General features: G+C 44.7%; 1 protein-coding gene across 3 annotated transcripts in view; it reads left to right on the forward strand.

Moving 5' to 3' along the window:
• The window catches only part of LOC110490374 (neuroepithelial cell-transforming gene 1 protein), a 31333-nt gene that overhangs the window by 827 nt on the left and 2737 nt on the right, over positions 1 to 27769 (forward strand). Inside the window, exons 2-8 of one of the 3 annotated variants that reach the window (XM_036944735.1) lie at positions 10070 to 10124; positions 10480 to 10546; positions 14215 to 14277; positions 25856 to 26140; positions 26841 to 26903; positions 27143 to 27316; positions 27505 to 27762. In XM_036944735.1, the coding sequence (XP_036800630.1) occupies positions 10070 to 10124; positions 10480 to 10546; positions 14215 to 14277; positions 25856 to 26140; positions 26841 to 26903; positions 27143 to 27316; positions 27505 to 27762 (965 nt within the window). Of the gene's footprint in view, positions 1 to 10069; positions 10125 to 10479; positions 10547 to 14214; positions 14278 to 22464; positions 22717 to 25855; positions 26141 to 26840; positions 26904 to 27142; positions 27317 to 27504; positions 27763 to 27769 lie in introns of those variants that run through there. The other 2 variants (XM_036944734.1, XM_021563733.2) reach the window with 2 other exon arrangements.

The following is a 27769-nucleotide window of genomic DNA, read 5'->3' on the forward strand; positions in this document are numbered from 1 at the left end:
TTGCAGCTGTTTCTGATTAATAAGCAATGCCATGCTGGCGGGTGGTAACCAGTGGCGATTTTAGCGTTTAAAAAAAATAATATTTAACCAGGTAGGCTAGTTGAGAACAAGTTCTCATTTACAACTGCGACTTGGTCAAGATAAAGCATAGCAGTGTGAACAGACAACACAGAGTTACACATGGAGTAAACAATAAACAAGTCAATAACACAGTAGAAAAAAAGAAAAAGAGTCTATATACAGTGTGTGCAAAAGGCATGAGGAGGTAGACGAATAATTACAATTTAGCAGATTAACACTGGAGTGATAAATGATCAGATGGTCATGTGCAGGTCGAGATACTTGTGTGCAAAAGAGCAGAAAAGTAAATAAATAAAAACAGTATGGGGATGAGGTAGGTAAATTGGGTGGGCTATTTACCGATGGACTATGTACAGCTGCAGCGATCGGTTAGCTGCTCAGATAGCAGATGTTTAAAGTTGGTGAGGGAGATAAAAGTCTCCAAATTCAACGATTTTTGCAATTTGTTCCAGTCACAGGCAGCAGAGAACTGGAAGGAAAGGCGGACAAATGAGGTGTTGGCTTTAGGGATGATCAGTGAGATACACCTGCTGGAGCTCGTGCTACGGGTGGGTGTTGCCATCGTGACCAGTGAACTGAGATAAGGCGGAGCTTTACCTAGCATGGACTTGTAGATGACCTGGAGCCAGTGGGTCTGGCGACGAATATGTAGCGAGGGCCAGCCGACTAGAGCATACAGGTCGCAGTGGTGGGTGGTATAAGGGGCTTTGGTAACAAAGCGGATGGCACTGTGATAAACTGCATCCAGTTTGCTGAGTATTGGAAGCCATTTTGTAGATGACATCGCCAAAGTCGAGGATCGGTAGGATAGTCAGTTTTACTAGGGTAAGTTTGGCAGCGTGAGTGAAGTAGGCTTTGTTGCAAAATAGAAAGCCGATTCTAGATTTGATTTTTGGATTGGAGATGTTTGATATGAGTCTGGAAGTAGAGTTTATAGTCTAGCCAGACACCTAGGTAATTATAGATGTCCACATATTCTAGGTCGGAACCATCCAGGGTGGTGATGCTAGTCGGGCGTTCGGGTGCAGGCAGCGAACGGTTGAAAAGCATGCATTTGGTTTTACTAGCGTTTAAGAGCAGTTGGAGGTGACGGAAGGAGTGTTGTATGGCATTGAAGCTCGTTTGGAGGTTAGATAGCACAGTGTCCAAGGAAGGGCCAGAAGTATACAGAATGGTGTCGTCTGCGTAGAGGTGGATCAGGGAATCCCCCGCAGCAAGAGCAACATCATTGATATATACAGAGAAAAGAGTCGGCCCGAGAATTAAACCCTGTGGAACCCCCATAGAGACTGCCAGAGGACCGGACAACATGCCCTCCGATTTGACACACTGAACTCTGTCTGCAAAGTATTTGGAGAACCAGGCAAGGCAGTCATTAGAAAAACCGAGGCTACTGAGTCTGCCGATAAGAATATGGTGATTGACAGAGTCGAAAGCCTTGGCCAGATCGATGAAGACAGCTGCACAGTACTGTCTTTTATCGATGCAGTTATCGAGCTGTTGGCCGAGGTTGGAGTAGCCAGGAGGAAGGCATGGCCAGCCGTTGAGATGGTGGGGCAACCTGAACAAAACATTTTTTATTTGCATGCCAGCAAAGCCACAACACTAAACAATGCAGTCCCAACCCCTGAATATCAACTACAACTTGTCTGTCAGCGAAACAGTTCATTCAGCCTCATTTACTGCCTTTAACAAAAAAAAGACAGCTAATATGGCTGACTTGGTTAAACAAATGTGGATAAGAGGCAATCTGTAATTTCAATGAAGACATTAATGAGCTAGGACGAACATAGTCAATATAACTATTTGTTCAGCACTTTTGAAATGTACAGCAACAGAATTCAGAACAGGCCGTTCTTACAGTATTTCCCCTGTACAGCAAGTCAGAACTGTAGTATAAATAAAGGGGGCATATAAGCAGACAATGAAAGCGCTTACAATATTCAATGATGACATTTTTCTAAAACAGGCTATAGGCTACATGTGCACCCCCAAGTCAGAACAGTAGGCTAAGTTATGGGGGGAAAGGAGACCAAATTAATAGGGTGAAGAACACAGGCTACCAACATCTTACTACACAATATACATTAGTATTACATTCTTAGCTACAGTATACATATCTCCCTGGCATATTACATAATTTATGCAGCAGCATACAATACATTTTTGGACTCGCCTTGTTGTGCCTTGCTCACTTGAACAAGAAGGTGGCGCGGCGGTCCTTCATGGGCAAATTCTGTCATCAAAGTCTCCCATTGGCTATCTAGCTAGCTTGGTTAAACCCCGATTGGGGCTTATTTGACAAAGATACAGTCGTTCAAGTGATGGCCGCCCGCGTCATCGACGTGCCATGAAGGCGTCACTCTCTGACCAAATATGGTGTCCTATAAGATATACTAACGATCCTTTTTAGGATATGAAAATTTGTATCTAACAAAACAACACTTCATGTTATCTCTGGGACCCTTTGGATGATACATTCTGAAATCTTGCTCTAAGCACACATTTCACCTTCAGAGGTGAAATTATCCAACCTGTTTTGTTGTTAGGAGCTCTCCTCAAACACGCATGGCATGTTTTTGCAGTAATAGCTACTGTAAATTGGACAGTGCAGTTTTATATATCATCTGAAAGCTTAAATTCTTGTTAATAATAAGACACTTCTATGTACCAACATTTGTTGTTACTCTAATATCTGTGATCTTGATATAACGCGCTGCATGATTTCTAACTGTCCCGTTAACGGAAAGCCGACCCTTAATTAAACAAGCAAACACATTTATATTGCAGTTAGAAGGTAGTGCTGGTTGCATATTCCAAGTCCTTGGAAAACTATTTTAGCTGGTTACTTTTGCATGTTCCCGTCAGGACCTAATTATCCTTTTGCGTCAGCACATGCCGTAATTGTAAACTTTTAAACAGACAGTCGGTTACAGATAGCAAGTACTGCAAATAATTGTGTACTACTGGACAGTATGCTGCAATACTGTAATACACACTAGTTGACCACAAGGTGGCAGTAAATGCCAACAAATTAATCAAGTAACCACGAATAACAGTTGGTGTGGGTGTTTGGATGATAGATGTGGGTGTTTGGATGATAGATAAATAGTTTGTTAGTCACATGTGTAGGGACGCAGATGTAATTTCCGGGTACAGGGAAAATCTTATGCGCCGTGCTCCAACAGTGCAGGTCATTTAAAAAAATCAAATAAATAAAAAGAATTGAGTGAGACAAAATAAAGATGATAATAATATATACACATTTACAACTGTGGGGGCGGGGTAAGAGTGAATGAAACAGGAATATAAAAAATAATACTATATACTTTACATAATTATTATTTAAAAAATGTAACCTTTACAGTTAAGAACAAATTCTTATTTTCAATGATGGCCTAGGAACAGTGGGTTCAGGGGCAGAACTACAAATTTGTACCTTGTCAGCTCGGGATTCGCTCGCCCAACGCTCTAACCACTAGGCTACCTGCTGCCCCTTACACTGTAGCAATGATAAATGTCCATTGGGGGTAGTCCGGGGGAGGAGGGGGAGTGTAGCAGGGAGCTGCCTAGTGACTATTGAGCAGCCTGATGGTCTGGGGATAGAAGCCAGTCTGACAGTTTTTGTCAGAGTTGGGACGTCCCAAGTATACCGTTTAGACTTCCTATCAATTCAATTCAAAGGGCTGTATTCGCAAGGGAAACATATATTTACATTGCCAAAGCAAGTGAAATGGATAATAAACAGTAAACAATACCCTCAAATTCTGACTGAATAGAGACATTTCAAATGTCATAGTATGGCTATATACAGTGTTGTAATGATGGGCAAAAAATTAAAGTACGGAAGGGAAAATAAACATAAATATGGGTTGTATTTACAATGGTGTTTGTTCTTCACTGGTTGCCTTATTCTTGTGGCAACAGGTCATACATCTTACTGCTGTGATGGCACACTGGTATTTCACCGAATAGATATGGGAGTTTATCAAAATTGGATTTGTTTTCGAATTCTTTGTGGGTCTGTGTAATCTGAGGGAAATATATGTCTCTAAATGGTCATACATTTGGCAGGAGGTTAGGGAGTGCAGCTCAGTTTCCACTTCATTTTGTGGACAGTGTGCACATAGCCTGTCTTTTCTTGGGAGCCAGGTCTGCCTACGGCGGCCTGTCTTTTCTTGGGAGCCGGGTCTGCCTACGGCGGCCTGTCTTTTCTTGGGAGCCGGGTCTGCCTGTCAACCTTCCTTGTTTTGGGTCAGTCACAGTGGCCAGGTATTCTGCCTCTGTGTACTCTCTGTTTAGGGTCAAATAGCATCTAGTTTGCTCAGTTTTTTTGTTAGTAGTTTCCAATATGTCAACTAATTATTGTTATGTTTTCTCGTGTTTTGGTTGGGTCTAATTGTGTTGCTTTGTGTGGTCTGTTTGTTTGTGAACAGAGCCCTGGGACTCTTCTATAGGTTAATCTCTCTGTAGGTGATGGCTTTGTTATGTAAGGTTAGGGAATCGATTTCCATTTAGGTGGTTGTCGAATTGAACGTGTCTTTTCTGGATTTTTATAATTAGCGGGTATCGGCCTAATTCTGCTCTGCATGCATTATTTGGTGTTTTACGTTGTACACCAATATTTTTGCTGAATTCTGCATATCTCTCTGGCCCACAGAACAGCATATGTCTCATGAAAGGACTTTGCACTTCTTGTTCAAAGTCTCATAAAGATAGTGTTCCCGTCTGACTTCAACCTCGACGGTTCCACATCTTGTAAGGAAGAAAATACTTGATTTGTTTATACTTTTTTTATCTTTCCTGTTCGAGTATACAATTTATGACACAAATAGTCTTCATAAATTTCCCCAGGCCCAATCAAACTTGTATTATTCCAGTTTTAGACAGACAGCAGACAGAGAGCCAAAAGTCAAATTTATTTTGGGGTAATCAGTACTGAGAAATATGATGTTGGCATGTGGCACACTGGTAGGCTTTCCATCCTTTGTGCCAAAAGGCCCCTGCCCACTGTTGGGAAAACATGGAAAACTGTGACTATAAATATGACCCCAATAGCCAACCCTGCAGGAAAACAAGGAGAGTGTTGCTCAGTGGACTTTGGATTACTAGGTAATAGGTGTTTGATTGCATGTTACCTTTGTGATTATTGAGCCGCGTGCTCCTGTCTCGATCGTTATTCACTGTCCTTCAGCCTCAATTATGTCAACATTTTCTGACTTGCTTCCAGCCTATTCAGGTGTTATTCACCCACAGAAGTGTGTAACAGATAGGTCTACCTCTGAGTAAGAATCATACCCCTGCCTGTGACTTCCAATCACAAGCCCCAGGGACTGACCTTTGTCCCTTTTTCCAATGGACAGTTGTCGTGGGAGCAGAATGGTCAGTACTGTTCTAGAAAAATAAACAACTAACTATATAATGTCATACAAACCTAGATTGTAAAACATCTATAGTTTTTAGACCCTTTAACAATAGCATTCAGGTGTATTCAATGTAATGTATCCAATGTCACGTTTCCAACCCACGATGAGCTGTTCAGAAAGCTGATACCAGCCATTGTGCTGGTGTGTGGGGCCTTTTTATGCATACGTGATTGATGTCACTTCGTATTCACTTGGTCATAGTAGTCAGCTTTGGGGCAAAGGCCACTTTCACTGTGCCAGTGTGAGAGAGCTGTATGTGCTGTGAGTCAGTGGAAAGGCATTATAGTAGGCCCTGCCTTTGTTTGTTAGGTTAGGTTATGTAAAACTGATTCCAACCACCCCACCTCCCGCTCCCCTGGCCTCCACTCATCCAGTATTTCTCACCTGGAAAAACTCTCTTGCCCTAGGTAAAGATTTCAGAGTAAATGACCTTCAGGCATGCACAGTCAGACACTCGGAGGGTTTTTTATGATGAAGTCTGTCAGGTGCACCACATTGCTATCTCTGTTTTTTAACAGGTCAGCATCCTTAAACATCCGGTCAACACATAAGGTCAGATAAAAGGAAATTGTGTCTAAAATAATCATTTGTTTTGTAATTGGGATGTTTTTTTCATTTGAATGACCCAGGCTCCCGAGTGGCCCAGCGGCCTAAGGCACTGCATCTCAGAGCTTGAGGCATCACTACAGACACCCAGGTTCGAATCCAGGCTGTATCACAACCGGCCATGATTGGGAATCCCATAGGGCGGCGCTCAATTGTCCCAGCATCGTCTGGTTGTGGCCCTCTAAACAACATTACATCCCATCGACATTACAGAATCTGAAATAATCGATTTAGGCTAAGGTCAGGTGTGACTGTTATCTGGTGTGTGTGGGTCAGAAATGTGAGTAAAAGCAATGCTGTCCTAACCACTCTAGGATGATACAACGTTGATGTCATTTGCTGTACAACGTGTGCATCAGAGAGGAAGAACCTTCCAAAACATCATGATTAGGCCTAAATCCTGTTAGCAAACACCTTTCCCAGTCTCTGGGTGGAATTATTTTCTGCATTAAAGGAGCTCTACGGAAATTATTTTCTGCATTATTACATAATGTACCTTTTTACTGTGTTTGTCTAGAATGATGAGCCAGGGGGAGAATGAGAGACAGGACTGCTGGTGATATGTGTGTTGTTGTACACACACACCTGTGTTGGGCTCCAGCCTCATTCCCTGCATGTTTTGACCACTGTCTGAGAAATAGCCCTGCTCTGGCCGTCCCTTGGCTTCTCCTGAGGGAGCTACTGTGATTATCTAGTGTTCCTGTGAAGCTCCATTGCATTCCTCAGACACCACCACCAGGCGGACACCAGAGAACCACCCAGGTCGTCACAGCGTAGCAGCATAGCTTTCATTCATCACCTCGCATACCTCAGTGTTCCTGCTGTCTACAGAGCACACCGGTTCCCAGAACATAGAATAACACAAAGCATCACCTCACTTTATGAGCTCATTGGCTGCCAGATGTCACTGGGATGTCTATTGGACAGGAATGTCTCACTGAACAGAGACGTTCTGATAGCATCCTGTTGATAGACCTATCAGGGTACCTATTACTGGTGTCTCTTCAGATTTGTTTCACATCATGGCTCATTGTCTGAGGTAATGTCATTTTGAATAATGTACACATTAATACACACCCTAGGGGCGTTCTTGAGTCTTCATAACCATCCTCCTCACCTCCAGGCCACAGCAGATCCAGTAACTAAACTCTCCCTCCTTTTTCCCACCTTGTGGTGCGTTCAGTTGAATACTGAGTCAAACCCATCATCCAGTTCAGGCTGTGGTTCTGACTCATGCAGGAGCAGCACTGCTTGTGCGTAGGTCTCTCGCTCATAATGGCTGTATGGTCTCTACCATGAGTGTCACTGACCACAGTCCTCATGATGTAAAGGGGTAAGATGGCGGAGGAGTGTGGTGTCTGTTGACCACCTGTAGTGACCTTTCACATCTCCCAGTGCCACACAGACACAACTCTCTCTTCTGCCCAGGTCTCTCTCGCTCAATTCAAAGGGATTTATTGGCATGTTAAACATATGTTTACATTGCCAAAGCAAGTGAAATAGATAATAAATACAAGTAAAATAAACAAATAATAACGTTACACTCATAGAATATCCAAAGGAATAGAGACATTTCAAATGTCATATTCTGTCTATATACAGTGTTACAATGTGCAAATAGTTCAAGTACAAAAGGCAAAATAAATAAATATGGGTTGTATTTACGATGGTGTTTCTGTTCACTGCTGTTTCTGTTCACTGTCTGTGTGGCAGCAGGTCACACATCTTGCTGCTGTGATGGCACACTGTGGTATTTCACCCAATAGATATGGGACTTTATCAAAATTGGATTTGTTTTTGAATTCTTTGTGGGTCTGTGTAATCTGGGGGGAAATATGTGTCTCTATGGTCATACATTTGGCAGGAGGTTAGGAAGTGCAGCTCAGTTTCCACCTCATTTTGTGGGCAGTGTGCAGATAGCCTGTCTTCTCTTGAGAGCCAGGTCTGCCTCTCAATAGCAAAGCTATGCTCACTGAGTCTGTACATAGTCTAAGCTTTTTTTTGTCTCTTTTTCCTTGTTGATTCTTCCATCACTCTCTTTATCCTTGGCCTTATTCCCTACAATCTACTTTGCACCTTTTAGTCCTATATTTTTCTTCCTGTTTGACTTGTCTGAACTCCCTATGTTCTTCGTTCTCTCATGCGTTCTCTCACGCATGCTCTCACACTCGTGCTCTCGTTCTCTTTCTCTCGCACTTGTTATTTCTCACACGTGCTCTTTTTCTCACACTCGTTCTCGCTTTCTCTCACACTCGTTCTCGCTTTCTCTCACACTTGTTCTCTTTCCCTCACACTTGTTCTTTCTCTCACACTCGTGCTCTTTCTCTCTCACTTGTGCTCTCTTTCTCTCTCTTCTCTCACACTCATTCATTCGTGCTTTCTTTCTCTCACACTCGTGCTCTCTTTCTCTCACAGTTGTGCTCTCAAACTTGTTCTCTTTCTCTCGCACCCGGGCTCTCTTTCTCTCGCACCCGGGCTCTCTTTCTCTCGCACCCGGGCTCTCTTTCTCTCGCACCCGGGCTCTCTTTCTCTCGCACCCGGGCTCTCTTTCTCTCGCACCCGGGCTCTCTTTCTCTCGCACCCGGGCTCTCTTTCTCTTGCACCCGGGCTCTCTTTCTCTCGCACCCGGGCTCTCTTTCTCTCGCACCCGGGCTCTCTTTCTCTTGCACCCGGGCTCTCTTTCTCTCGCACCCGGGCTCTCTTTCTCTTGCACCCGGGCTCTCTTTCTCTCGCACCCTGGCTCTGTTTCTCTCACACCCGGGCTCTCTTGCTCTCGCGCTCTCTTGCTCTTTCACTCACTCACTCACTCACTCACTCTTAGGGAATTCCTCCACTGTCCGCCAGGCCTCCACTACTAGTCGTTCAGTACCGATTTCTGGGTGCAGACCACATAGGAAGCTGTAGAGTGGCACCACAGCTGTGGTCAGTGCAGTCTGCCCTTCACTATAGACAAGTGCTGTGTCACTGTGCACAATGCCACCTGTAGCAACGAGGCAGGAAGGCCAACGGAATGACTTGGCCCAGTAACAGCAGTACAACAGGAACACATGCTAGAGACAAGTGGTTCAAAGGAATCAAGGAAAGAATGTTAGGATTGTAGAGGTTTAATTTCCTTTGTGGTTTCTCAATATATAAAGACCATTATCACCAATCTGTTTTCAGATATGATCTGAACATATTGTTGATGGTTTCAGAAGATATGAGTGTTCATCTAAGTAACACCTTGACATGAACTCAAACCCAAACAATGTGGAAACTGGTCTTTTTGAAAGCCGTCCAATTTGGCTTCATTTTCACTCATGTGGGTTGTTATCAGCGTGTGACAGGGCAATAATAGAAATCCAATCCTTCTGTCTCAAAAGACTGACAGAGGTTTTTAGATGTGCTGACAGGGTGCCTGTCTGAAGGGTAATCGTCTAGTCAGACAGAGGGAATAGATTGCGCTTTGTCTAAGAGCTCTCAACTTGTCCTGATCTGACCTAAACTAGCCCACTCTAATGGCCAGACTGACGCAATCCCTCAAAAATCCCTTATACAGATCTCGCCCTCATCAGGTTATCATCAATCATTTTAAATATAATCAGAAGTTTAATCATTGATGATAACCTGATAAGGGTGAGTATTGTATTTGAGGAGTTTCATGAGGTTGTGGGTGACCAGAATGGGGCAGTAGGCCAGCTTCATCTTTCTTTTTTAAAGCACTCCCTGCTCAGGCTCTCAGCAAACAAACTTCTGACAGGGGGAAACAGTTGCTTTCTTTCCCCAATTAGGAAAGGGGTGGGTAGGGTCCTCCTCTTACACGTGTGAGAGAGGTAGGCTGTCTGTCCTATAGATGGAGAGACAATAGTATTGTGAGGACATCTTGGAGACCTGGTAACCCTGTGGGTGCTGCACAGAGAGTGAGGGGTGAAGGACAGTTCTCTGACTGGATCTACTCTGCTGGGTGTCTATCCTAGCTGGCTGTCTGAGGATGCAGAGAAGGGGACATCGCTATGGCTACAGCAGGCTGTGGTATGTACCAGAGCCCATGCACCGTGTGCCACAGATGTATACGGTGGCACCTGAGCACGGGTCTTTGGGGAAGGCACTGGATGACTGAAGTAGTTATTGTGTTTGAGGCACTTCCTGCACTACCATGATTGAGCGTTCACAAGGCAGGGGTGAGCTTGCGTTCTTGCATGCGGCATTGTATTGTGTGGTTGTTACCTGCTGGTGTTGTGGTGGTGTTATGTCATCTCGTGCCCTGAGATGTAAAGGTCTTAGTAGTGTCACCTTTTTGAATTAGGGTGTAGGGTATGGTGTTATTCATATTGTACTAGTTGAACAAGCAATCATTTCCTGCTCTTTTTCCATCTTCATCTTGTAGGCCTGGACTGAGAAGAGGGAGCTCCTTCACCTTCCTCACCCCTGGACCTCAATGGGACTTCAGTCTGGTGAGTACAGCCTCCATCCAGCTCTTGTTTTTGTGTCTCCCTGTTCCCTCACAGAACCTTGGCTCATTCCACTATCCTCCACATTTTATCCTGGCATTGTTTGGGACGATTATGGCTATCCGGCCTGTTTGTGCAAAACTGTCTGTTTTTGCTTCAAATCTGGCCTTGGTGTTTTTAAACCGACACGGAAGCAAATGGACTTGTTCATTCTCAAAGCTGTAAAGTTCCTCTGACTTGGACCACAGATACTGACTCTGTGCACTTAGGTTTAGGAAAAAGTCCTTTATTAGTAAGCGATAATGACAAATGACTGAATCACTTTGGTCTTAAGGTTTTGAGGGGAGGTTTGGACTGCATACTAAATCTTACTTTGCTCATGCAACTCGCAATCACCTCTGAGTGAGAGGTGACGTAAGCATTCTGCAGGTCCATCTGATCCTCTATTCAGGAACTTTTTAATTGCATGACTCCCTCACAGCTGATGCCAGGCACAGGACAGACTACCCAGTGACCCAACAGTGAACAAACAAGAAAAATCTTCCTGTTTCTATTTCCCCTTCAACATAATGGAATCAACATAGCTCCTGTTCCTCTCAGATTGGCCGGCCTACTGTTTACAGTAAAACCTAGACCTCAATGTGATCAGTGATTGGAAACAGAGTTGAGAGGAGAGATTAGAGAAAGGAACGGAACGACAAGGCCTGGAGCATTCCAGGGTTTATGAGTGAACCCCAGCTGAAACCCTATCTATCACTCATCTGAGCCGGGGAGAGGAGGAGATGAAAAGAAGGGACGAGGGAGGGAGGGAGGGGTAGAGGAGAGGAGGCTCTTCATCTCGTGCCAAATGTTGCCTTTGATTCCACTAATTTACTTTAACTGGCATGCTTACCTCAACCACTAAAAGCATATAGCGCTTGTTGCCTAGGCTCCCCCCCATGACTCCACTATTATCTCAACTTTTATAAATCTACCCAAAGAGAGAGAAATGTAGACAAACGGTGGGCTCCTTTCTTCTCCTTTGTCTCCCATCCCCTCTTATCTCTACCTTGAAACTTGAATAAGGTCAGGAGGATCCTGTGCTTTGATGTGGGAATATAGGGGACTTTCTGGAGGCTGGGGCAGGCATAGTACAGTTTAGGTAGGGGGGGGGGGGGGGCTGTAGTGTTTCATATTATCGAAGAACTACATTAGCAAGGCCTCAGGGCAGTTCTGTAATGTTGAGAATATAATTTAGGTTTCCAGTTCTGTGCAAAGCCCAACTGCTGTTGTGTGAATGTAGGCAGGTAATTAGTAGGGGAGATGGCAGCTTTTCTGTCTCTCCCAGCGACGTGTTCAGACAGAATGTCAGTCAGCATCGCTTTCCATGCAAACGTTCCCACTTCAAACAGGTGTGTGTGTGTGTGTCTATGTGCCTAGGAATTGAGATTGTATTTTGATGTGCCAATGTGTGTGTCCCTGTGTGTAAGATCAAGCACCCTAATTCAATGATATCAACATAAACCTACCCAGCACATACCAAAACACTGAGGTGGGGTACTAAGTATGACCACTGATTATCATAGTCTCTGTTCTAGAATCTCTTGAGAGTCCATGGCATTCTTTAACACTATGCCTACCTACCTCATACTTTGCTTTGTGCCGGTAATTACATAGGGCCAGCCAGGTTGTGTATTCTGGCAGCTGACCAGGTCATGGTTTTATTGTGCCATTTTCACGTGACACACACAAACAGGCCAGCACAATAATAGGCCAGTGTTACTCGTGAGAGAACTCCACTGTTGCCTCACTCCCAACCCCCACCCTTTCTACACCTCTCCCCATCCTCCCTCTACCACTCCCTCCTTCTCTCACTGTTTCCCTCTCTCTGTGCAATCGATGTTTCTCACCTATCATTCTATCAAGCAGAACATACTTAACAAATATCACCAAGTTCTTTATCTAATCCCACCTGACATGAATGCCCTTTTTTCTCAGGCCTAAGCTGGGCTTGTTTAAAAGGTTAGTTTAGCCTAGCCCATGATGTCATGGTAATGTAAAATTGTATCATTTGCATGGGCAGCAGCAGCAGTCAACAGAGACTCTGCCCTCACACAAGCCTTGTTGTCTGGGGGAGGCTCTGAAGAGGAGACCCCTCTAGCCCAGACTTGCATTGCATCGGCAGTAGTTTGTTAGGTTCATGAACTGAGGAGCTTCTACATTATGCCTCTAGTCCAGTGTAAACATTCCATCTAACCTGGCACACCCTTTTGATGATTTCATCAAAAACGGACCAGAAACACATCGTTATTTAACAGCTAGCCTAGCACTATGCAGTTAAACCCTCTGATGATAAACTCTTTAATGTCTTGTTATTTTCTCTGATCAATCACTTCAATTCCTTTTTGAATGGGGATCAGCTTAATTATTAGTCGTTCAGTCACTAGCTGATTAAAGACACTAGTCTAAAGCTATTGGCTAATGAGCCTTTTTTTTATAGCTAGTTGATGAATGGCTACACTGTAGCCTTTTGATCAGATTGCCAGTTTCAGCCTCTCCTTTTACCGCAAGCTCTACTATAAACAAGAGTTTAATTGATTGATCCCACTTCCCTCATTAGCTTCAGAAAAGGTCCTAACTGCCTCAATTAGACTACCTTTAAAAAAACTGACTGAGTGTGTAACTACTGTATTCAACAGCTGTAGCACTAAATGAGAACCTCTTGATAAGGAGCTGTACTGTAGTATTGCGTAACTTTCTGTTAGCCAAAGCACTGTTAACTCCCCTTAGTAGGCTAGCTAATCATCTAGCCTTGTTCTCTCATCTGGGGCATTGCATATGGAGGCCCCTTGTGTCCCCTTGTAATTTATGAACCATGCAAATTCACATTTTCTCACCTTGTGTGATCAGAAATTGCACAAGGAGTTGTCTTTATATTGTACAAGGAGTTATTTTTATATTGCACAAGGAGTGGTCTTTATGTTACACAAGGAGTTCTCTTTACTGTGGAAAGGTTTGAGGAAGAAATGCCCATTTACCTCCTTCAAAACTAACTATTCATAACAAACAACTACCTCAACATACTGTCTCACTCTGCACACCCGTGGTCCCGTCTCGACTTCCTGAATGCCCTGTGATGGCCCTCTACTCCCTCTGTGGTTAATGTGCCCTAATGACAGCGCCCTAAGAGCCCCGGCAGTCAGGCGACGCCAGCGCTCCTCCAGCCTTTACAACCCTAGTCACATACACACAAACTCCGGGCCGGACCTCATCTCACCTGCCAGCTGGTCTTCTCCCCAGGTGTTCAAGTGCTCTTGTGCTTCATTAACCCTTTCCTGTTCCCAATGGAACCTGCAGGGGTGAACATTGTCCCTGTGGCAGTTCTTCACTTCACTGGGGTTATTCTCAAACCTATGAGACCAGGATAGGACAGGGTAATGGGGCAGAGGGGTGGTGGTTGTCTGTTCTTGTCTAACTATTTCTAACATCAGAGAACAGCAGGAGTCCAGACTAGATGTAGTTGTTTTGTGTGAATTGGAGAGACTCATGAGTGTGTGTAGCTATCTGTCTAAAGAGAGAGAGTGTGTGTGTGTGTGTGTGTGTGTGTGTGTGTGTGTGTGTGTGTGATAGATATGGGTAAGTTTATCTGTCTAAATTTGAAAAATAACAATCTCATTTCCATCTGTCCCCAGAAGCGGAAGTGCAGAGAGAAGAATGAGTCTGATGCAGTCAGCCTGTGCAGCTTTGACTTCAAGGTAAAACACACAATGAATCGGCCCATAACACTGATCTGAGTTCACAATATAGATGCCCTGAACCAGCATTACTGATCCTAGATCCGTTTGTCAAAGTGATGCACACAGTTCTGTAAACTGTTGTTGTCCCCAAGAGATGCTGACATTCATGAATGTACGGGAAATTGCATTCCAGACTTAGAATGTTATTGCAATGGATCATTTGGTACCAACATGGAGGACAGTTTCCTGACCTCTGTATATCTTTGGCTGAGGTCTGAAGAAGCTAGGTCTATAGCCTATCCAAAGTCTAGCCCTGTCCTGTTTGTTTGTGATACTTGAGCATATCACTGAAAACCATCCAGATAAGGACCATGTTTGTTTATAGCAACCACCACAACATTCATCAACTCATGTTTTGGGAATTCCATCACCAAATCTACTGTAGCTACTAAGATCATTATTTATAGTAAATTGACAATCAGGGCTCGTTGGTTGGAAAACGTCCTCCTATATGGGTCTATAATGTTGTCTGGGTGTTTGACTCACATACTCAGGCCTGTCACCAGTATTCCAATTTGGGATGATTTTCTCAATAATCCCCCTTTGGTAATGCTCTCTGTTGCCACAGAGGTTTCATTATCACACTCAATCTGGAGGCGAAAGAAACGCACACCTGGTGAGGTGAGGTACTGGCTAGCAGAGTAGAACACTTGGTAAAGGAAAGCCTCACAGTCTAGGAGCTCAGATGCAATAATTGAATAACCTAATAACTAATGTTTGGACAAACGAGCTATAATTATCACACTCAAAACATAACAAGCACTTTTCTGAGTAATCAAACGATTAATAGTACCCTGTTAAATTTCTCACAAACCACTATGACAGGCCACATTTCTAGTGAACACTTTTACTTTTGATGACTACATGGAGGACATTAGTCTGTTTCTACCCAGCGGAGCCTAATCTTGTTTTTTTGATCGCTTCATATTTCTTCAGTAAAATTCTTGGGTCTGAAATGACTCGAAAGCTGAGGGTGGTCTGATGAGACTGTTGATAGTAGTGCATTAAAGAGATTTGCCCATCACAATTTATAAACAACCCTACATCATTATGCTCAATCAGATTTGAGCCATTTTACTGGTAGTCTCTATATACAAAGACTTGTTATTGTCCTGTAGCATTGTTTTTTTTTTAGGTGGTTTATAGGCTGGTCTATGTATTAGTCTATACCAGGGAACTCTGTCGGGGTCTCGACTTACTTTCTAGAGTTAAAATACTAGAATACACAAGGTGCAATTTCAAAATGTGGTTGTGTATCAGCAGTTTCTCTTATGTCAATCACTGATAGTCAGTCAATTAGCTCATGTCGGCTAATCGTTTTTTAGATTAGTGGTCAGCTATCTAAACTTGTTATCATTGAGGAATTACGACCAGGGGGCCCCCATTGATTTTGTTAGTCAGTCTCACTCGGTTATGATATTAAAAAATGATAACATTTCTCTCCACCCTGTTGCAAAATGAATAGAATTGTATAAAATGACACTGAACAAAAACGTAAAGTGTAGGTCCCATGATTAATGAGCTGAAATAAAATATCCCAGAAATGTTCTATACGCACAAAAGCGCATTTCTCTCAAATTTTGCGCTCAAGTTTGTTTACATCCCTGTTAGTGAACATTTCTCCTTTGCCAAGATAATCCATCCACCTGACAGGTGTGGCATATCAAGAAGCTGATTAAACAGCATGATATTACACAGGTGCACCTTGTGCTGGAGGTTTTGTGTCACAACATAATGCCACAGATGGCTCAAGTTTTGAGGGAGTGTGCAATTGGCATGCTGACTGCAGGAATGTCCACCAGAGCTGTTGCCAGTGAATTGAATGTTAATTTCTTTACCCTAAGCTGACTCCAATGTCATTTTAGATAATTTGGCAGTAAGTCCAACCGGCCTCACAACCGCAGACCACAATCTATGGCGTTGTGTGTGGGGGCGAGCGGTTTGCTGACATCAACGTTGTGAACAGAGTGCCCCATGGTGCAGATTATAACATGCCTTGTCTCTGTTGTTGCTTCATTCATTCTGTGATCCGTGCCTGAGCTTCCAACACTTTCATGGTTGAACTGATTTCAGTCACCTGAAATCAGTGACTGGTATTATGATCCCATCACAAGGTATTATGACGGGATGGGCTATAGTGAAATGGAAGTGTGGATACAGACGAAATCCTGTCTGTCATTCAGTGGTATTAAAGTCTTATTTTTCCACTGTGTTATTGGTGATTGGTCAACAAGGAGTTGTCAAACTGTCAGAATGACCACTTCATGATCAGAGTTATGGTAACACAAGGTACATCTATGCTTCAGTAGAGGACGCCATGCTGTGTATTGAGATTTAGCAGCCAGATTCACTTCGAAATTGGACGTCCATCCATGTCCCGAGGATGTCTGGAGATGCCTTCAGAATCCTGCTAGGGCATTGTGGACGGAGATGGTGAATGAGCGTTAGCCACCCAGTGCTAAACAGTCGTTTTACATGTATTTGTTTTAACCCTATCCTTAACCTTGTTAGTTCTAGATCTGTCATTTTCATTGAAAGCAAATCTAAGAAGTAGTAGTTCTGTCATATTATCTATTTCTATGCTTCCTGTTCTTAAGTTTTGTTTTTGTGTCTTTTACCTTCGGTTTTGTACACCAACTTCAAACAGATGAAAATACAATCTTTTCGGTTATTGAAAATATATGTCACAGCGTTTTAAATGGTACAATGATTCTCTACACTATACAGTTAAAGGTGAAATATGCAGAACTCGTTCCACCATTTCCTGGTTTCTAAAATTCAAATAGTTAGTTTAATTTCAGTTTAGGCTACATTTCTTGTTTTGTCACTGAAATTAGGCCATCTATTTGAATTTTAGCAACCAGCAAATGGCGGCACGATTTCTGCACATTGCATCTTTTAACTGTTGAGTTGTTGTTGTTTGAACTCTATCCCAGCCCTTAACTCTTAACTTAACCATTCAGAATGAGACAGCAGTGGTGCAACCCCAGATGCAGATGCTGCAGTAGGAGCAACTCTTGGTGTCCAAAAAACGTAGACAATTTACGTTTGGAGCCACTTCTAAATTTCACATTTGGAGAAACATCTGCAGTGCAGTGATTAAAGCAAAGGTTAAAGGTTCTTGTAGTGTATGACTAACTGAGGTCAAACCACTCACTGACTCAAACTAAACACGATCAAAACAAGATTCGGCTCCCCTGGGGAAGAACGGAATAATTACAATAAACTTGCCAAGTGATATTTCATAAAGTCGAAGTTGGGCAAGAATGGAGAGAGGAATGATTCACTGAACCACTCCTCTGTCATAAAGTATGTGTTTACTAGAAATGTGGCCTGTCATAGAGGTTTGTGACAAATTGAACAGGGTACTATTATTCATCTGATTAGAAAAATCTGCCGTTGTGTCCTTGATCAAGGCACTTAACCCTAATTGCTGCTGTAAGTCGCTCTGGATAAGAGCGTCTGCTAAATGACTCAAATGTCAAATGAACTCATTCGGCTGCTAGATGAACAGTCTACTCTGGCGAATGGTCCTCGTTTAATGAAGTTAGATCAAAGCTGAATCAATGTCTGCATACAAGATCACATCATGATGGTATTCTACATAACTGAGTATTATAGTGTATTATAGTTTTCCTGTAAAACAAACACCACCTCATTTCTTATGAGATTTCAAGGTGATTGTGGCATGCTACAGTTTGATAACCCATCTACACTAAAATCTGCCCACTGTCCATAATTCTAAACCACACTGTAGGCTACTTCAGAACAACGCTGTATAACTCCAGAAGAGCTAAATGTATCTCCTCGTGAAACTGATTGAGATCCAATAGTTGGCATGCAGACGGTGCATGGATGTTTCACCGGTAAAACTTGAAGAATTATTATTCCCGAGTGAAAGTGAGAAATGTGCAGGGAGGGTACCACAAAAATGTGTGCGTAAATCCCCCCACATGCGCAGAACGTGATTTGGATCTTCAGCTCTGGGGAAGAAGGGATATAGGCGGGGACAGGGCGGTTACCTACGGATTCGCAGTCTCGGCCTGTTCGCAAACTTGTTGTACCAGACCAGATCCCTCCCCCGCACACCGCCCCAAATCCACCTTCAACCCCCCCATGCTGTCTTGCTCTTTGGCCCAGCTGGAGGGGGTTGAGGCAGGTAAACAACCTACGAACAATAGGCTACTTCCATAGTTCTCTGCTCCCCCTCAACCCTCCAGGTTTGACCTGCATGCTCGCCCGGAGAGCCAAAATGTTGCCACAATAAAAACAGGGCAGGGGGGTTGAGTAGCTGACTAGAAGGTGTTTGCTGTAAATGCTGCACACTTGTATCGCCAGTCCTGGCTGGAATCAGGGTTCCTTGAAAAACCTGAAGCCACAAGTTGTAACTTTCCAAGCTTCTTTCACCACCCATTTTTTTCTCTTCTGCATGTTTGCTTGGTGGGTTAGCTAGATTGTGTGTGTGTGCTCTCTATGAATGTGTCATGACAAACCTGTGGTTCTTGGTTACCTCCACACTGTTTGGTAGCAACCCATAGAAGCCCTGGTTGTGTGCACTGAGAAAAACTCACTTAAGTAAACTATTGAGTAACCAGGGGATGTTTGTCTGGTGTGAATTCTAGCGCTGGTATTGTGTTTAATGGCTGCTCTGTGATGGTTTTAGTGGGGCACTGCTGGATTAGAAGCCCTGTCCTCATCTCCCCTCCAATAGCTGCCGAAGATACCTTTTTTAAAGGTTGATTGGCAATAAGACAGAGGAATGAGGGAGGAATGGAGACCACAGGAAATTGGGGAACAGGTATAGGTGGAAAGTGAATGGGAAGAATGGAGCGAGAACAAAGGAGGCAAATTCCAAATAGTGAGAAATGGGGCAATACAGGAGTTGGTGTATCAGAAACGAAACTGTTTTTGTTTTTCTCTTTCTCTTGGCCCACTCAATCTGGCAGTGCCTGGGCTTGATATGATCACACTGAAGCCGTGACTCATTATAGTATATGAACACCCGTAGGCCTATGCTCTTCCTGCCTGCTCAAATAAGGACTCACCGACCAAATGTATATAGGAAGGAATAATCCACTAATATTAGGTTCATTCCAGACCATATCTGCCATTTGTTGTACCTGAACTCCTGCACCAAACTCCCACCACCAGGGGGCAATGGTTCCACCTCTTGTTGAGTGAATTAGTCCCCTTGGAAAGTGTTGGCTGTTATGTTTTATCCAGAACTCTAATAAACACTAGCCTTTTCCTGTACTGCTGGTGTGGAGGGCATGTTCAGTTCAGTCCGAACTGTAAGCCCCAGGGCTCTGTTTGTTCCTGGCAGGGAGGTACCAAGGTGGAATAGAGGGTAATGCTATGGTTGAGGTGACTCACTCCTGCCTGCCTCTCTGTGTGTGTGTGTGTGTGGGGGGGGGGGGGGGGATAGTAAAGTGTGTGAGAGGGTAGTATTAAGTAAGTAAGTAAGTGTGTGTGAATACACGTTTGTTTGTCAGACCTTTCCTACAGCTGACTGGGTGTTTGGGCCCAGCAAGTTGAGCTATTTTGTGTTTGGTTGTGTTCACAGCCCACCCACGGGTGATGGACCAGACAGAGTGGTGACTCAGCCTCAGGTCTCCCCACACAGAGTGACTAACACTGAGATGCACCGTGTTGTCTTCCCTGTGTCTGGATGATTGCACGATAAAGACTCTTTTCACAGACACAGGTTTTCATTTTCTCCACTGAAAGTGTACACTGGGGCAGTGGTGTGTTTTATAGTCTATCTCCTCCAGACTGTCTGTTTCCTGGTTCATATTCCAGCAAACAGACATTTTGTAAATATTATTATTCAGTCTTACCTGAATAATCATTCACACCATCCTCCCTTCTGGCAAACTGCTCTCCCTTTTTCACAAGTAATCTAATCATCCCCCAAATCAACATGTAGTCAGACTTTCCCCCTGGGCTGTTAATTTGCATTTGATTCCTTACCCGGAGCTGTGAATCCTAGCCACTTGTTGGGTCAGTTTGTGGAGTGGACTCTGCTTGTGGAGTGATGTATGCCAGACTGTCAGAGCCCTGTTGGTCTGTATAACACAATCAATTTAACCTATAAACAGACAGCCCTGACGAACACATTCTCAACCATGGTGCCAGTCCTCATTTAGTTTAGCAACAATGACCCATCTGTGTTTTCTCAATTCTGTCACCGCACACACACACACACAAGCTTAGTTGCATATGTCCTGTTTCACACCTTAGTATTGACACAGGAGGGTGAATTCGAGCCTTCACATTGGTCTAATTTGTTTGCTCAACACACACGCAAGCACACACAGACTGTGGCTAAATGACTAGCAAGGTTTTACATCCCTTCCACCACATAGCACCTCAGCACATTATCCAGTCCATCACACAGTCAACACCTTGGAATCTGCAGTCCATTTGCGCAGCAGTTATGAGTATGTAGCAACGTGTAGGGTTGAGTGGCTTGCCACAGGTGTTTTCACATCTCTAATCACGTCTCAGTTCACTTTTATTCAGATGGAGCATGATTGTGTCTGGCAGGAAAAGGGAAGCAAGCTTGTCTTTTACTTTAAAACTCTGCTTCAGAATGACCTGAGTTTAGTTTCTCACTTCTTTGTACTGTTAAACTGGGTGCAGATGAAATGCCCCCCCCCCCCCCCCCCCTTTAAAGGGATACTTTAGGATTTTGTCAATGAAGCCCTTTATCTACTTCCCCAGAGTCTGATGAACTTGTGGATACCATTTTTATGTCTCTGTGTGCAGTTTGAAGGAAGTTGCTAATTAGTGTTAGCTCAATGGAAGTCTATAATATCTACTAGCATTCTGGGTAATAACGAACTAAACACCCCTAATTTAAATCCACCCCACACACTACACTTCTGCCCTCAATACACAGGGTGTGTATGTCTTGTGTGTGTGTGTGTGTGTGATATAATAAGGAGGTGAATGAGTGCGTCCCTCTTATTGATATTCTAATTGATCTTCCCCTTCCCCTGCTGATCAGAGCCTGGTAACAGCTCTCTGCCATTAGCTAAAGCAGACCACGAACACTGCACTTTACACCTTTCACACCAGAAAGCCATAATTACTCACTCAATGAGGTGTGTTATTGATTACATGATGGTTCATTACTTATAGGTTGTGTTTGAACTAGATTCTATAGGTGGAAATGTACAACTGCTGTTTTCAAGGAATTTACATGATTAATTATCTGAATAGAATTCCTCTAAGCCTACTTTTGTACATGATTCATCAGTATGAGCTCAGAAGGCATTTCTCTATTGTGTTTAGTTTAAAAACACGAAGCAAGTTTCTCTCTGAGTTAGGGATGCTCAATTAATCTAATTTGGATCGAAATTGCAATATTGTTAGAGGCTGCATTTTTAAAAATGTTTTTCAATTATTTTTATGCCATGATTATAATATTCAAATGTAATAAGGGTCTCCAGGGAAACTCTGACCGACACTTTGGGTTCCTTCCCTTTCACAACATCTACTGTACCTGTCTTTTTCAGTAGTTGTCATGACAAACAACACCAACCATAGAATTGGAATACTCATTTTATTTCTATGATTCTTAGTGTTTTGATCTAAATTGGAAGTAAAATCGCAATCATAATATTGGGTTAAAAAATTGGGATTAGGTTATTTTCCCATATTGTGCAGTCCTAAATTGTTGGACGGTAACTTGTTCTCTGATGCGAGAGCAACAGATCTCTTATCAGATCTGTGACTGAATCAGCAACTAGCCCTGTTCTCTCTGCTATCTCCACTGAACACTGTATCTTAGCAGGGTATGTTTGTGTGCGTTTAGTCTCTGGCAGATTACTGCCTTGTTCAAACCAGAACTCTTAGAGCTCATTGTTCTGTAATACTGTCTGTACATGATGCATTCCTTTTCCATGCACTTTAACAACAGACCTACATGGAATTCTCCCAGCACTTTTTTGTTTTAATGTGTGTGTGTGTGTGTCTCCAACAAAAAGCAAACGGGCTGCTTCACCTGTATAGCCCTTCACACTTCCAAGAAGAGTCTGATTCCTCCAAAAGTAACCCCCGTAAATGGTGGGAGGGGTTTGGAGAGCTTGGTCCTCCCTTTACCAAGGAGTATTTAAACCGCCCCCTCCCTAACTCCACCTCAGACCAAAGTTTAGAAAGAGAGAGCGGTAGTGTGTGGAGTGGATTTGTTCTACTCTCACAAAGATATTTTGAAGAAGAGAAAAAAAACCTATTTCATATGGATTAATGAAGACTAACTGGATATAGCAGAAACCTTGTTGGATTTTTTTACTCAACGCTATGGTGGCTTACGATGAACTGGGTAGCTTGGTGCCTATCAAACGGACTCTACAAGCTATAGACTGTCAGAACCGAGGCAACAAAGACTCAGAGGTGAGATACTGGGAGAAGAAGTGATTGATCTAGTATGTTCTTTCTGCTGGCTTTGTCATTTGGTATCAGTTGGATAGGAACTTGTTCTCTGCTGCGATAGCCACTGATCTCTTATCAGATCTGAGTGAATCAGCACCTTGCCCTGTTCTCTGCTATCAAATGTTATTTGTCACATGCTCCGTAAACAACAGCTTTGTCACAAGCGTATTTGTCACATACTTCGTATCTCACCTGAACACTGCACCTTACTTAGAAAGGTATGTGTGTGTGTGTTTAGTCTTTGGCAGAACCTTGAGCAGGCAGGAACCATATTTGTTCTTTGATACTATCACACTGAACATTGCTCAACAGGTTGAAGTTGAGGTCATAAAACTATCCATCCCTTTAGCTTTGCTGGCTTTTGTGTGAATCTATCTGCCCAGACAGGTAATGTATCCTATCCCTGGGGGTTGAGTAGTACCTCATCAGCACTGTAACAGCAGGGGACAAATAGCCATACAGAGATCAACACCATGTTTTCAACTTCTCACCAAATGTTTCATTCCAATAACATTCTAACTTGGAATGTATGTGGTTTGAAGTTGGAACTTAATGCCAACATTACTGCACATTTAAATGTTCCAGTTGGGATTCCCCCAGCCCCATTTCTCAGAGCCCTGGGGGAGTGAGTGCAGTGAAGCGGCTCTCAGGTGTGAGTGCTCACACAGAAGGCTGAGAGCATTCCTCACACACAATTAAAGGGAGGGGGGGGGGGGGGTGGTGGTAAAACCCAGGTGTGCCTCTTCTTCTCTGACTCACACAGAGCCACTGGTCAGCAGAAGCCTTTCTTACTCACTTCTCTAGTCTCCTCCCTTCCCCCATTCAAGGTTTTTGTGGTTATATTTCGGAAGGGGTTTCAGGGGGAAGCCAGCGGCTACATTGTCGGTAAATCAGAAAGAAGAAGTTGAGTTCTTCAATGAAGTGAGTAGTCGTGTATGGAAACCTAAGTCACCCCACAGTTATACTTTGATGAGCTCTTTCGTTGGAGTCCAGGGTAAACCATGGTGTTCCACTCCCTCAGAGCCCTGCTATCAGCTATGCTGTAATGAGAGAGAGAGAGAGATGCAGCAGAGAGGGACAGGACAGCCAAGCCAGCAGGGATTAACACATGTGGGGTTACATCAAAGGGAGGCCAGGGGCACAGGAAGGGGCTATTGGGGGGGCCGGCTGAAAAAGTGGATGCATTTAGTTGATGAGCCTTTGGCTTTCTGGTTGGAGATAATGAAGTAGAAGGATAATTGTGGAGAGGAGGAAGGGAGGGGCGTTGTTATTAAAAGGGGCCAATATAGGACATTAGGGAAGATTTGAGTGAGTGCCCATGGTCCCTCAATCTGTGGTGGGGGAGGGGGGGGGGGGGGGGGGGGGTTGTTCCAAAGACGGTACAGAACGATACAGCCCAGCAGCACAAACCCCGGATATGTCTGGCTTCCTGAAGGGAGCGAGACTGAACAGTATTCCAGGGAGTTCCCTGTAGTCAAACTGCCTGGACTAGGACTAGTTTCTATCAGTCTGCATGTTGTCTCTCCAGCTGATAGTAACACTGGGTGGGCGTACAAAGAACAGCACTAGTGGCCTTTGTTATTCCAGGGCCAGTCCCCAAATGACAGGAAAGGCACAATGGGCAACACACGTTTCCAAAGTTTACATTGGAAGACCCCTTGATTTCCAAAGCAAATTCCCCCTCTGTTTCCATTGTCCAATGGGGTTTACAGCAGAACTAGTTGGACACAGTGTGGCTGTTATGGTCCTCTCTCCACTCAGTAATGAGGCCCATTAAAATACATTCCTAGAGAGGTTTAAACCAGACCTGTGTTTTAGGATTGGGATTCCTTTCTGACCGCACCACTGTCAGAGCGGTTCGGATGTGGTCAGCGCTGGTCCTCTCGGTTTATTGTCTCTGGGATACAGTGGTTTAGATAAGTTCCTGGACTGTCTGGCGGTCCTGGTCAAAGACCCCGACCACATTTGGACCATGACCCTAGCTGGCTGCAGCCACAGTGGCTTTCACACCAGACTCTGGGGTGGATCTGTTCTGCAGCTGTGGTCTGCTTTTGGGGCCAGGAGGAGCCTGAATGGCTCTCTGTTCCCCCAGTTTTGCTGAGCCAAGGCAAAACCCCATTCATCCTGAGTCAGGAGAAGCATTATATTTATGGTTGTTTTTGAAGAGGTCTCTCTCAGTCTATGAATTCATTACCTCAGATCTGCAGTGCTTTGATATGTTTGCTGCTGTTTGCAGCAGGCCAGTGCATTGGCAGGGGAGAGTTGCGCTCAGTACAGGGGAGTGAAGCGGGATTACCTGGTGTGATGCTTCTCTCACGCGACAAGGGCTCCAGGGCCTGTTCCGACTCGTACCCACAAACCCCACACCACCCCCTGTGACTCCTAAAAAAAGACTGAGACTTCCAGTATTCTAGTGCCTGTTTAGGACGAGGCCTGTTAGTTCCTCTCTATCTCTCACTGGTGGTCTTTCGTCTAGAGTCTCACATCAGTTTTACTCTGGCTGTCCAAACACAGCACCGTCCTGTCTCGTACCTCACTGAACTCTGGGAGACGGGAGTTAAATGATGAGGCCTTTTGTCTTCCTATGTTTGAGTGACTGAACAGTCCCAGTCTCACGGTCCGTTTGCTGTAGTTAAGCCATAATGCTGAGTAGTTGTGTGTGTGTGTGTGTGTGTGTGTTGGACAGCTGAGAGCGGGGGTCCCGTGCATTCCTGGCATGCCTCCAGGCCCCTTCTCTGGTCGGCGCCTCTGGGCTGCAGTCTGAAAGGGGGTCTTTGTGCTCCCCCAGCCTGCCCTGGGCTCCTCAGTCCTCACATGATGGAGGCAACAGCTGCTGGGGCTGCTGCTTCCTCCCGACCGCTGTCTCTATGGCCTGACCCCAGCTCCAAACCCGGCCTCCCTTGTGGAGGGAGTGTCATCAATAGGGATTCATGGCTGTCATCATCAGGGCCATGTCATATCAGTAATGGGGAAGCTTCTAACTGTTTCCTGTTGAGGCTTCTGCTAAAGGAGTTGACGTTCTGATGGTTGAGGTTTATGATAAAGGAAGTTGAGAATCTGAGGCCTAATCTGTGTTTCCCCCTCTCTCTCTCTTCTCCAGGAACCCAGCAACAAGCGTGTCCGTCCTCTTGGCAGAGTGACCTCGCTGGCTAACTTCATCTCCCCCGTGAGGAATGGGGCCGTCCGGCGCTTCGGCCAGACCATTCAGTCCATATCCTTCCGGGGCGATGGCAATGGTGGCAAGACGCCGGGCGTGCCCCAGAAGCCATGCAGTAAGGCGGCGGCGCCCACGCCGCCCAAGAGACGCAACAGCACGCTGTGGTCGGAGACCTTAGACGTCCACCAGAAGGGCACCTTCTCCACCAAGGAGATCAAGAGACAGGAGGTGAGAGTCAACACCGTCACCATAGACTTTTCAAATCTCTTTTCACACAAATCCCAATAGAGAAAGAATGGGAACTCGGCTGCAACCATAGATGGTGTGATTAGATTAGAATGGTGTGAGGTGAGAGACTGAACCACATACCTGATGTCTAGTTCGGCTGGCCCTGCTAAAGCGCTCCAGATGACTGAGTGCGCTCCAGGTCACAAAGCCAGACGCCACTGTATTCAGCCTAGCCCGGGACAGAGTTATTAAAGCCAGAGGGCTGGGCGCTTTTCCTGCTGCCCCCCCCTTGCACTGTTTTTCTCTTTTGATTCTCATACAAGAGTTCAGACTTTTGTTTGGTTTGAAAGTCCCCTCGGTATTTGTGCTGAGTGAGCTAAGTGGGGTTAGAAGCGGTCAGGGCCCAGTCTGTCACCAGTCTGTTCCAGAGCTGGTGTCTGACGTCACTAATGTACCCCTGGCCTGGCAGACCTCTCAACCAACTGTCAGAATACTCTCAAACCATAAACAACACAGAGAGAGTAATTGAGAGAGAAGGGACACAAGAATTTGGCAACTCATTGACCTCAGTAATTTGGCGTTGATTTGTCCTCTTACTTTAATATGTCCTCAGTAATTTGGTGTCCTTTTTAGTTTAATGTGTTTTAATTTGGCATGGCCTCCTGTTCCATGGTGTTTTAAACATCTCCTTCGTCCTCAGGCCATATTTGAGTTGACTCGCGGAGAACAGGACCTGATTGAGGACCTCCAGCTCGCACGCAAGGTTCGTACTTTAATTCAAACCCTCCGAGAGTACATATCAGGCAAACAGATTAAATCTGACTAGTTGGCAGCTCTCCTCTAAACATGACCGACCATTACCAATGAGCTATAAAAATAAATGATTCCATTTCTATCTCACTAAAACCTTTCCTCCAGAGCTATTCTTAGGCTCCCACTCTCTTTCTAAATAAACCGTAAGCTGTTGAATGACCGCTTGGCTCTATTTTCTCTCTCCTCCAGGCGTACCACGACCCCATGCTGAAGCTGAGTATCATGTCGGAGGAGGAGCTGAGCCATATCTTCGGGGACCTGGATGCCTACATCCCCCTCCACGAGGACCTGCTGGCCCAGCTGGCCACAGCCACCGGCCCCGACGGCACCGTGGGACAGATAGGACAAATCGTCGTCAGCTGGGTACGTACCAGGGCCCGTGCCCACTCAATTCTGGCCTCTCTCTATCTTTCTCTACCTGTGTGTTTAGCAGGGACTAAAGTGTTGATGATGTCATAAAGATGCCCCTTTATGACATGACGTATCTGTATGTTTATCTAGCAGTGAATGGCCAAAGTGCTAACGGTACGCTACATCTCTCTCCCCTCCAGTTGCCAGGGCTGAATGCATACCGAGACTACTGCAGTAACCAGGTGGCGGCCAAGGCCCTGTTGGACCAGAAGAAACAGGACCGGAGGGTGCAGGACTTCCTGCAGCGCTGCCTGGAGTCTCCCTTCAGCAGGAAGCTGGACCTGTGGAGCTTCCTTGACATCCCCCGCTCCCGCCTGTTCAAATACCCCCTCCTGCTCAAAGAGATCCTCAAACACACGATGCCCGAGCACCCTGACACGCCCCACCTGGAGCTAGCGGTGAGTG

This window comes from Oncorhynchus mykiss, chromosome 15 (genome assembly GCF_013265735.2).
Source record: "Oncorhynchus mykiss isolate Arlee chromosome 15, USDA_OmykA_1.1, whole genome shotgun sequence".
Lineage (NCBI taxonomy): Eukaryota > Metazoa > Chordata > Actinopteri > Salmoniformes > Salmonidae > Oncorhynchus > Oncorhynchus mykiss.